This window comes from Meles meles, chromosome 11 (genome assembly GCF_922984935.1).
Source record: "Meles meles chromosome 11, mMelMel3.1 paternal haplotype, whole genome shotgun sequence".
Lineage (NCBI taxonomy): Eukaryota > Metazoa > Chordata > Mammalia > Carnivora > Mustelidae > Meles > Meles meles.
The window spans coordinates 83170234-83182666 of NC_060076.1; the positions used below are offsets into that span (position 1 = coordinate 83170234).

At 37.2% G+C, this 12433-nt stretch overlaps 1 protein-coding gene across 10 annotated transcripts in view; it reads left to right on the plus strand.

Annotated features, from left to right (window-relative positions):
- TRPM6 (transient receptor potential cation channel subfamily M member 6) overlaps window positions 1-12433 on the plus strand; it is a 165920-nt gene that overhangs the window by 78736 nt on the left and 74751 nt on the right. For 8 of the 10 annotated variants that reach the window (XR_006820706.1, XR_006820707.1, XM_046022199.1 and 5 more), the window contains 6 exons: window positions 763-835; window positions 953-1053; window positions 3460-3594; window positions 4668-4721; window positions 7291-7431; window positions 11559-11693. Coding sequence is in view for 8 of the 10 variants with exons in the window: in XM_046022199.1 (XP_045878155.1) it covers window positions 763-835; window positions 953-1053; window positions 3460-3594; window positions 4668-4721; window positions 7291-7431; window positions 11559-11693 (639 nt within the window). In the remaining 2 variants the exon portion in view is untranslated. Of the gene's footprint in view, window positions 1-762; window positions 836-952; window positions 1054-3459; window positions 3595-4667; window positions 4722-7290; window positions 7432-9580; window positions 10957-11558; window positions 11694-12433 lie in introns of those variants that run through there. The other 2 variants (XM_046022208.1, XM_046022202.1) reach the window with 2 other exon arrangements.

The window sequence follows — 12433 nt, forward strand, 5'->3', positions numbered from 1 at the left end:
CAGAGGGAGAGAGAATCATGAGCAGATTCTGTGCTGAGCATGGAACCCCACACAGGGCTTGATCTTAGACCTTGAGATTGTTACCTGAGCCAAAACCAAGAGCCAGGCGCTCAATCAATCAGTCGAGTCACCAGGCACTTTTACAATTATAAACAAAACCTTATTTGCTTACAAAAATTACTGTCTTACAAAAATTAGTATCATGGCAGGAGGCAGGAGGCACTATGTACTTCACAATGTGTACATTGTGAAGATCGTCTATCCTGCTCTTTCTACTTGTTCATTGGGCACATTGTAATTGCCTCACTTGTATTATGATGAATCTTTGAGGACTCATCTCTCATTAACAAGCAAAAATCTTAGTCTCTAAGGTAAGGTGAGCAGAAGGATGTCCTATGGTATCTCTTCAAAAGGAATGATTTTTTTTTTTCATTATCATTAGGAATCGACACTGAGTTTCTTTTCATTCTAGCCTGTACTTGGTAAATTCAGTGTAGTAATGTGTTACCATGTGTTTCCTGTATTCCATGTAAGAAATTCCATGGATTTTTTGAGGGTTTTTTTCCCCCCACTGAGTGTTCACAATTCTCCATTACCCTATTTAAAAAGTTTTCTGTAAAGTAGAAAGAGAGAGTAATCAAGAAGATTAAGCCTCAAGTTTCTCAACTCATTAGCTATAGAGCACGTTTTGTGGGAACTTTTTGAAAACATTTCTTTACTAGTTCCCCAAATGTATGGCTTTGTATTTTTCAACTGTTACAGATTACCATATTTGATGCTGATTCCGAGGAGTCACAAGACCTTGATTTAGCAATCCTAACAGCTCTGCTCAAGGGTGAGTGTCTGAAGAGGGTTACATCTCTTCCACATTTCCTCTTTTCATGTTCCATGGAACTTTTTTTTTTCATGTTGATATTTTAAATTAAATATGTGATCCCTTCTTTTAAACTAGGCACCAATTTAACAGCATCAGAACAATTAAATCTGGCAATGACTTGGGACAGAATGGACATAGCCAAGAAACACATCCTGATTTATGGACAACATTGGAAGGTAGAGTGAAGATGAAGTTATTTGGGAAAAATATTTTGTGTTGGCTTGTTGGGGGCAGGTGACTCAAAAGAAAAAATTTGGAGGAGAGATAGATTGGTTTGGGAGGTGTGTGGAGGTAGCTTCTGTGTAGCTGGGTGTCCACAGATACCTGAGACATTTCTCTCATCAACTTTGCCTCCCTAAAGTCATTTTTTTCCCCTCAGGCTCTGTAGCCTAATTGAAACTGGCAAATAAAGTTGGGAGGAGGACAGAATGGAAGGATATTTTATTTATTTTTTTTATATGGCTGGATTTTTATATTGTTATTTAAAACTTTAAGCTCTTATTTTTGCATTAAAATGTGATATGTACTCACAACAGAAATAAGTGAAAACTGATAAGAGCAGAAAGAACAAAGTTACTTATAGTGGTAATGATAATTACTATTAACATTCCATTTTTTAAAATTGCAATTGTGACGGTACCCCAGGTATCATACATGCATATTAGTTAAACTATCTAATGGTACTAAAAGACTACTAAAATAACAGTAGTTCCCTGCCCTGCTAATGACAAGAGTAAAGTATTTTTGACATTTTTTGGATTGTATTGACATTTATAAATCTCCATAGCTTTAAATAGCAAGTCATATTGCTGTTTTCTGATTCATTCATTTTAGAGTCCTCTCAACATTTGTGTCTGTGGTCCTGTCCTCACTGCCACAATCTGGACTGGTTGCCTGCTGTTCCTGATCTTGGGCTGTCATCCTGAGATCTACTGTCATCATACTGGAGATTCCCTTTGCCTCTCTCCTGTGTTAGAGACCCCGTTTTCTTTATCCCGTGCCATCTTCTTCCCTGGTTTACTCCTTTATTTTAAAGGGATGCATCCTTTAGTAGCTCTCTGAGAAAGGAAACATGGAAGATAAACATTTTGAGAACTTACATGTTTGGATATATTTCAGTTAAAGATCAGAACTAATTTTCCGGAAGAATTTTGAATGCTTAGCTGCTAGCATTCAACATTTCTGATTATTTGTTTGTTCGGACCATTTTTCCCCCCCTCTCTGGAAGTTCAAACAAGTATCTTTCCAGTGATTTGAGATTTCACAATGCTGTGTGCTTTTGTGAGTCTTTATACCCATTATGCTGTGCACATGCATTTATGGGTTTCCATGCTTGGCATGGAATTCAGCTTGGCAATTATGGGTTTCCATGCTGGAAAATTTCCTTCCTGTTTTCTCTGTTCTCTTTCTGGAATTCATAGCATTTAAGTGTTGGACATAAGGACTCCTCCTCTAATCTTATCTTTTTCCTTTTATCTTCCATATTTTTCTTTTGTTGATTTCTTCAACTTTAATTTTCATGCCTTATATGGAGCTTTTGGTTTCTAGTAGCATATTATTAATTACTATGAGCAAATTTTTTTTAAAGTATCCTGAATGTAATATCTTATTTCACTGAGGATATTAATGACAGTTCTTTTGAAGTTTTCTTCTTCTTGCATTGTCTGAGTCTTACTGATCGATGTTTTGTGGGGTGTTTATTCTGGACTTTTTATTTAAGAGTGGAGGAGAGAAAGCTCTTTAGAAATTTGGAGCCTGTAGGTGAGACTTTACTGTAGGTTTGAGCTTCACAGAGGAGTGATGTGGCCTCCATTTGTTGGGGGGGGGGGGGTGGGTGACCAGAGATGACAGCATAGTCCTGCCTTTTCTCTTAGTCCCTTTACTGAAGAGAATCCTCTAATCCCCTACCTGGATAAGGTACAGCCTTGCTGCTAGTGTTAATGGAAGTCAAATGGGGGAAGATGAATGGGAAGGTCTCAACATTAGAGATTCAGTATGTATACATTTATTTCATCCTGGAGCTGCCAGAATTCTGTGGCATAGATTTGTTTGGTTCTCAGCTTTTTCTAGTTTCAGTTCTGGGGACTTTTATCTCCTAGTTTTCTGGGGGACAGTTAAGTCAATTACCACTTGACCATCTGCTTTCCAACTTCCAAAATATGACACTCTGGACCCCCTTGTTTTTGTGGATTCATTTCTTTTAAAAAATCCTTTTACAATTATTTTACTGAAATTTTAGGTCAGAGTAGAAGTAAATGAGTGTGTTCAATTTCCCTTATATGTTTAGAAACTGGGTATAGTCTAAATATAAACTTGCCAAGTTAAAAGAACAACAATAAAAGAAACCTTGAATTTGTTTTTAGAATTGCATTAAACCTATACATGAATGTGGGAAGCAGTGAGATCTTTACAACTGTCTGTCTCTGGTACAAGAACGGATTTACTTCTGCAAGTATCTTTTATGCCTTCAAGTTCACTTTTTGTTATTTCTTCCATCAGGTCCTGCACATTTCTTAGTAAGAATGTATTTTATGATTGTTTCTTTCTTAATTATCTCTCTTATTTATTTCTACCTTCTGAAGGCTGGTGCACTGGAACAAGCAATGTTAGATGCCTTAGTGATGGATCGAGTGGATTTTGTGAAGCTCTTAATAGAATATGGAGTGAACCTCCATCGCTTTCTTACCATCCCCCGACTGGAGGAGCTCTACAACACAGTGAGTATTGGAACATTCCATCAGTTGCCTCCCTTAAGATTCATTTATTAATTAGCTTAATATTTAGCTTAAGCTAAATATTGAATGTTCAAGTCTCCTTGAATATTGACATACAAAGATTGTTTAGAGACAGATTTCTCAACCAGAAGACAAACATTCTTACCAAATCCATTTTATCCTGTGGACATTTCTGCATTTCTTATTTTAATTAATTATACAGAGTAGAAACAAACTAAGTTAAGAAAACACAACAGGAAGACCATAATTAAAGCCAGTGATGTAAATAAGAACAAATTGCTTTTATTGAATTGTTGGAAGCATCTCAACCTACAGCCAATGTTAAAATTCTATTCCTGCAACTTTCCTGTGCAGACCCTTTATTAAAACCAGACCAGCTTACTCATTGTAAAAGCACTAATTGCTCAAGCCAAGTGCCTTTCTTGCAATGCCCTTCCTTGTTCTTTGAATCTTATCCTTTCTTTAAAGCCCTCTTCAGGCTCTTTTTGAACACTCCAGTTTACAGTGATCTATTCCTATGATACAAATTTTTTTGCAACTCTTTCCAAGCACGTATCTTCATAATTATTTTTTCATGTAAGTCCCCCTCTCTTCAATTAGACTGTAAAAACTTTGAACAAAGTACTTATATTCTTCATTGACTCCCTCAAAAGCTGAATTGAACACAGAGTATTCAGTAAGTAATTGTTGATGGAATGTAATTGTGTGATGGATGGGGTTTGTAATGGTATAGTTTATATATGATAAAGGATAGTTATAAATTACTTAAAATTTATTTTTGTCTCTTGAAAAAAATTAATTAAATTTTTACTACCTACATGTGTATACACACACACATACACACACACACACATATTATACATCTTATTTTGAAAAATATTTTTATCTAATTATATCTTCTAGAAATAACTTGTAATTAATTGAGGTAAACCTTATTACTAAAGATGTTGAAGAACATTTTCAGTATTCTGGGTTATTTATACATTCTGAAATAAAATATTTTCCCCCTAGCATATGGTAATTAAAAGGAATAAATTTTTCTTTCCCTATTATAGAAACAAGGACCCACTAATATGCTCTTGCATCACCTTGTCCGAGATGTAAAACAGGTAACCTAATTATGAATGTGTGCAAATTTCTTTGTGTATTGTTTTAGCTCTGTGATTGAGGTGTTGCCAGATTTTGCTTTGTAAAATGTCGATTTGGATTTTCTAGTGAGTTACCTACCCTCTTTGCCTAGGAGTCTGAGCAATTTCATCACCAAACCATACTCTTAAGGTTTTTACTTGTAATTTATTTTATATTTTTAAAGATCTGATCTACCATGTAAGTGGCATTAGCTAATAATTATTTTCTCTTATAAAATATGAATCAGGGACATATAAAACTTTCAATCAGAACTTTACCTCAACATGATACAACAGTATTTCCAAAGATAATAATACTTGCTGAAAATAAAGACATTTCCTTGTCCTGTCATGTTAATTAGAGGACTGATATGTGATTTTCATTATTTTTTGTTACTGTTTTGACTATGACTGATGGCTTGGGGCCCTACCTCCTTTTGTGAGTCTGAGCATTGTTTTAGGGAGCCAGGATGAGTCCTACTACTTGGTATCCTTGCTCATATTTTGCTCATGGTGCTTTCACTGAACTTTGAGTTAAATCAGACTTAAAATCAAATCATTTTCTATTAGTTACTAAACCTTTAACAGTCTCTTATGCTTTAATTGCTTCTCTTTTAAATCACTAAGAACTTCTATTCACATCTGCAGAAAACTAGAAGAGATGTTTTTTGTCCCCATGATTAAACTCCATCCATAGGACACTTTAAAAGTACTTGCTCATTTCTTGGAAGTGTGGTATCTTGATGGAGAGAGTGTGGGCACTCTGGCTGTGTTGACTTGGTGGGAGAGCCAGAGTAAAAGGCCCACAGAGGAAGACATTTAGTTGGCAAATTAGAAGTAAGCAAAAGTATCCATGCTGATGTAAATTTAGTTTGCATAATTTATGCCAATCAAGATGATTTTCCTTAGATTATTTCCTTGAACTTTGATTCCTTAACAGGAAACTGAAGAAAAAGGAATAGAATAGGTTAAATATGCTTTTAACTAGTAGCAACTAAGAGCATTAGTTTTGGTGTTCCTCCAAAAAAGTAAATTATGCATGTATTTGCATTTATTCATGTATGAATCAATGTAATAACCTTAATAGGTGAAGGGTTAGATTAAGAAGTATAAACTCCCAGTTAGACAATAAAGAAGTCATGGGGATGTAATGGATAGCATAAGGAATATGGTCAATAGTATTGTAATAACTTTGTATGGCAACAGATAGTAACTAGACTTACCATAATGTATAAAAATATTGTTTTTTTTATAAAAATATTAAATCACTATGATACACACCTGAAACTAATAGGATATTATATGTCAATTATACTTTACTGAAAGAATGTACTGTGAATGGTAGTTGAGAAGTAATGATTATGAAGAGGTAGTAAGGCAGGTCAGTTACCTTTATTTAGACTAAGACTCATGTACTTGGAAATCTGCTACTCAGTCCTCTAACCAACCATAACATTTGTTTTGGCACAGCCTCATATTTTGATCCTATTTTGTTCTGCCATTCCATGTTTCTTATTTCTATTCTACTTCCTTCCATATTCTCATTTTGCGTATGATGTAATCAACACAGTACAAAGTGCTATAGCCATTTCAATAGAGAGATGGAAGTTCTAAGCCAATGTTAATTTTGAATCACTTACATTCAGTATATTGAAGGGGAGGAAGAAATTTTCCTCAGTCTGTGGTTCTTCCAGCTAACCTAAGAATTAAATTTTATATGAGATAGATGAACAGGAGAAAAAAAAATCACAGAGTTTTATTGTGTGCACATAGAGGCCCAGTGATGAAATTGAGACCTCAAGAAATGACCAAGGTGGGGAATTTTTATACTTTTCAGACAAAGAGACAATAAATCTGTGAAGAATTGACAAGACAAAGAAAACTTAACATTGGAGCTTCAATTAGTAAGGAATTCTAAACAGAATTTCGACTGGGGTAGTAAATTAGTAAAAAGTAACAAGGGTCACTTATACAGCCTTCTCTGCTCTAAATTTCCCATCTCTGGTGGTAAGGATGTCTCTTTACCTCCCGGGACAGGGGATGGTACCTTCCACTTGGGGGAGTTATTTCCTGCTTTTGGGGAACAGAGGAGGATCTGAGTGTCCTTCTTGTATGGGCTGTCTCTCAAGTAACTTTTATTTAAAATAATCAATATATCAAAATGGCACATTTTGGCAAATCCTCCAATGATTTTACTTCTGTTGTAATAGTTATATAATTTCCAGTTAAAAACAATCTTTTATACTATATTTAAGTGTGTTTTAGTATAAAGTATATGTATGCATGAGAGAAAGAGAAAAAAGAGAGTTGAATGAGCAGATATAAGCACACACTTGATATCTGTGAAATTAAAAACACATTAAGACTAGGTTTGTTTTTCCATCTGAACAAGCAGACTGTATCACTGGTTGGTCATATGAATCGAACAGTTTGTAAAGATGCTTGAAAAGTGTGAGTCTACCTCTTTGCAGGTGATTGGGTTATGTTCTAACAGATGGCAAAGGAGACACAGAACGGGAAAGTTACAACGCGTTACCTGGTTTTGTTTCAGCATGCCCTTCTCTCAGGCTACAGAATAACACTGATTGACATTGGATTGGTAATCGAGTACCTCATCGGTGGAGCATATCGCAGCAGCTACACTAGAAAAAGTTTCAGAGCCCTCTACAACAACCTCTACAGAAAACACAAGGTACCACAATTGATAAGTACCCTCATAATTTATGGGATAACTAGGAGTTAGACTTTTAGAAAAATGGCTTAGGAAGTTCAGATGGGAATAGCTTCTAAAATGGATATAGATATTTTTCGACATTCACTGAGTCTCTGCCACATGTAAATTACAGCGCTGGCTTAGGATGAGCATGAAGACCAGGAGTTCAGAAACTCTGAGAGGAGACAGATTTATGAATAAATCTTATTCATTATAAAATGAATAAATAAAATAAATGAATAAATGAATAAATAAAAACAAATCTTATTCATTATAAAATCTTATTCATTACATTTATAAACAAAATCTTATTCATTATGAATCTTATTCATTATAAAGATTTATGTATAACTAGCCATCACACAGAACAGGATACAGCGTGTGCTATATTGACATAGAAGTAATGTCTTGAGAAAGATTTGAGGGAGAGAGGACCAGTTCTCTTCTTTCCTTTTGAAAATGTAGAAGACAAAAGCCTAATCTATAGGCTTTTTTGTCCATCTATAACTCATACTAGTCCATAACCTGGAGACGACAAACTTGGGACAGGTGTGTAGAGGTTATGCTGGAAAATGCTTGCAGAAAGTACTATGTAAAAATACACATCGTACATATTTTATTTTCCATCAAGATTTTGAAAGTCTAGGAATGTAAAGTCAGAGTTGCTCCCTGGTTGATTAGCCGAGAAAACATTGCTTGTTTCCAAAGAGAGCCTTTTTTCTTGAAGGATAATGGAAGTGTTAGAAAGCGGAGTTTGGGCGTTTGGGGTTGAGAGAAGAGCAGCGGCAGTGAAAGGCACAGTGCTCTGGACATCAGGATATGTTTTTGCAGTGATGGGGGGTGGGGGGGGCTTTGTTGCCAGCAATGTGCTAGAAGGTTGTGAAGGCTAAGACTGGAAAGGTGGTTTCGGATCACAGAAGAGTCCAGAATATCAAGCCACTCTTGACCTTTATAAAGAATCAGGTGATGTGAAAACCTAATTTGTCTTTAAGAAATAAAAGAACCAAACAAAAGAAACTCAAATTTCACAGAGAAAATGATGTTCATTAAGATTTCAGAGGCATTGAGGCACCTGGGTGGCTCAGTGGGTTAAAGCCTCTGCCTTCGGCTCATGTCATGATCCCAGGGTTCTGGGATCAAGCCCTGCATCGGGCTATCTGCTCAGCGGGGAGCCTGCTTCCTCCCTCTCTCTCTGCCTGCCTCTCTGCCTACTTTGTGATCTCTGCCTGTCAAATAAATAAAATCTTAAAAAAAAAAAAGATTTCAGAGGCATAGAGATGCACGTGAGGTATCAGCTCCTTCACTAAAACCAATATATCTTGCTGTGAGGTTACCTGTGACAGGTGTGAGGACAGACTGTGCCCTTGGTGTAGCCCAGTGGGGAGTTTGCTAGGCAAGTACCCCTCGTGCTTTTTTTTTTCCTTCTGAAATGGTGTGAAATTACTACCCATTTCTCTGTTTTCTAGTGAAGGAGTAGAGTTTATTAGTGAAGTCTCATAGTAAGTTAGATCATAGCAGTTACAAATACATGGTTTGGAGTCAGAGAGATTTGGGGTGGAGTATTAGTTTTGCTCGTTAGTAGTTATGTAGTCTTGAGTAGAAGCTTAACCTCTCTGTGTATCACATTCCTTATCTATAAAATGGGAATAATAGTATCTCAAATTTATCAGAAGGATTAAATAAAATTATACCTGGAAAACCTACATTCCTGGTACATAGAGGGTACAACATAACTGTTAATAATAGCCATTGTGGTCACTCCTGATGATGCTATTAAATCCATACTACAACAATCATAATAATAATATGAGTATGACATTTTAGAAGCCAGGACCCATCACTTCTTTGTGTAATCTATATCCATAAAATGCGAATGAAAATAAATGCGTAAATACAGGAGCTTGGGCAGCACTGAGGTGGCTTCCAGGCGCCGCATTTGCCGCTGAGCCCATGGGGTTACGCAGCCCGGGGGATCCCCAGGGAGGCCCTCAGCTGCTGGGTTTCAGAAAGGGACCAGGCCTCAGATGTGCCACAGGCCGCCCTACCATGAGGCAGTGCGTGAGGCAGGGAGAGTGCTGTGAGAAGTACTCTGCTAACTTTTCTGTGTCTCTGGATGGTGTGCCTTCAGAAATTTTGCCGAAGATCTTTTCCCCCTTGGACGCTGGGACCCTGCTGCATACTGGATGCATGACTAGGCGCTTTCATCATCTAGCCAATGACCATTTTAATTGGATCACAATCTCTTCAACGCGTTTTCACCTAAAAGAGCTAACTGGAAAGTTGCTTCAGCAGAGAAGACTGCTGAATCTATGAACTTACTGTCAGTTGAGGGTAAAGAAGCTGGGTGTGGGAAGAAAGAATCTCTCAGAAAACAATGAGCTTTTGCAAAAGCCACGCTAGCTCAGGTTCTCCAGCTGATCAACCCTTCCACAAGGCCGTGCAGTTCAAATCAAAGAGGCCCTCAGAATATCTGGTTCAGGTTGGGTAATTATGGTGAAAGAAAAAAGTGGAAAAGAATCCATCATGGAGGGCGTTGACCTTTCCGTAAATGATTCTTCAGTGACGATTATGTGGTATGGCCAGAACTGGCCATAGCTAGCCACATTGTCAACCTTAGATTTGTGTGCTATGGCACCAGTTTTTATGGACCAGTCTAAAACCCCCTCCAAAAATGGACTTCAGTGACATTGTTGAATTGCAAAATGCAACCTGAGTAACTTGGCTGGATCCACCATGATTGGCTGGGACAGACTCTTGGGATCTTCTGCTTACACCCAGGCCTCCTGGAGGGGCTGTGGAAGGAGGAGGAAGAACGAGCTTTTGTTACAGCAAATCTTCATTTCCATCACTTTGTGGAAAAGAGCACGTTAGCCTCAGCCACTGTCCCCTGTAAGCTACCTCCTCATACCCCCTTGTGGATGACAACCCAGAGTATGGACTGCGTGGCCACCAACTCCCTGCTGATTTGCATAGCGGTGGAATGTTCTACCTGCACGGCACATTTCTCCATCTCTTTACCAAGAAAGGACACATTGAAAATGGATATGTGAAGCTTGTTGTTGTAAGTTTTAAAAATAACACAGAAAACTACCTCTTACTGGAAAAGATGGCCTCTCTTGGAGAACTCATATTTTCAAAGGCTATGTAAAGAGTTGTTCTGTATGGCCATAATAACTCTGTGGGATGAATATGGGAAACCCTTTTGGTGTTTCAGTTCCCTGGTTTGTAGGAGATTTCTGGGTCCTCTGATGGTCTTAATTTCTTGGGACAGACTTATTATGTTGACTGTGTGGACACACAAGGAAAAAATGCTCATGATGTGGATTAATATTTCGTCATCAGCCTGGTCCTTTTCCTAAGGATAGAAAAAATAAGCCACTGCTTTGGGACAACATATTAAGTATTAGTAGGAGGTGGCAAATGATTGTGGCATTTGTTTGTTTTGGACTAATAGTTTTGTTCTTGGTGTTGGAAGTTGAAATAAAGCGGTAGTCTGTTGGATGCCTTCTTATTTCGAAAAATAAGTAAATGAAGTATCTCAAAGCCTATGGTATCATCTGTTTTATATCAGCCCCTTTAAGAATGCTTCTTTTATTTTCTCATTGATGAAAGCTTCATGCTGATAAGCAATAAATTGCGTTGTTATTGGGCCTAATCCCTGGAATTCCAGTGGTGGTGCATAACATCTGGAGAAGTTCCATAACTTTCTAACTTAACCTTGGAGTTGTTTGTGAATGGGAACTTTTTCTTATCAGAACTGTGAATCTTTATTGCCTGTTCTGAACTTGTTCCAGGTATAGAAAATCCATTGATTTTTAATGGAATTTCCACATAGAGAAGGAATGCAGATATATAATAGGGAACAAAAGAGTATGTTCTCTAGGATGTTAGGAAATAACAGTGTGCTCAATAAGGAGGAGATCATGAGAGGCTTTTGTTGGGTGAGTAATTAAATACTAATCATGGGCTAGAGACAGAACCTTGGGACACTTGGTAGGACACAATATTTTGTTTTCATTACTGTCTGGAGATGAAATGTTCATTGTTACCATGATAATCTTTTTTCCCTTTTTGTTTTATTTTAAAAATAAAACAACACCTGCCAGCGAGTGACCAGTTTTGCTCAAAGCCTTTCCCAGCCCCCTCTTCACCGAAGACGCCCCTCAGGAAATAGAAAAGAATCTGCAGAAAGCACACTGCATTCCCAGTTCATTAGAACTGCCCAGCCTTACAAATTCAAGGTACCACTTACTTCTTTTTAGATGTGAAAATAAAATTGTTCTTGCAGGCTAGACCATTTCTTCAATTTAAAGTTGGAGAAAAGAGCTACAAACAGGTCAGTTAGAAGTACCCTAAACAGATGTGTGCAGGTCAGCAGCGTAACAACAAGGGAGCAATGTGAACAATGTCATTAATCCACTTCTCCCCATATTACCTCAGTCCCATTTTCCTCTGGGGATGAATGTGTTTGCTCAGGAGTTTCTATATAAATGAGACCCATGTTGGCTGAAAGTGGTTTGCTTTCCATAGTTCCTAGGATGAAAGGGTATTTTATAAAATTATCCTTGATCACCAGCAATGAATGAAAATTTTCTTTTATTTATAGAAATAGAGGAAATGTATAATTTTCTCTCTTATCCCCTTTTATTAAAAGGATTATCGAATCCTATTACTTACCAGGCATTATGTTGGGTGCTTGGTTGAATTTGGGATGCTGGTGGGGGGAGAAGGTATAATGATGATGAAGAAATGACCCCCCCCTCCCCAAAGTAATAACCATATTGCCATATAATGAATATTGAAATAGAAATACATACATAGTGACATAGAAGAATGTACAGCTCATAGTTGAGATGAGCTGTAAAGGGTTAGTTTACATGGTGGAGAAGAAGAGTATTGTATTATTACATATCACTATTCCTAGAGGATTATAATTGGAATAAAGGAAAGGAAACTTAAAGCCAATCAGTCTGGATGCATT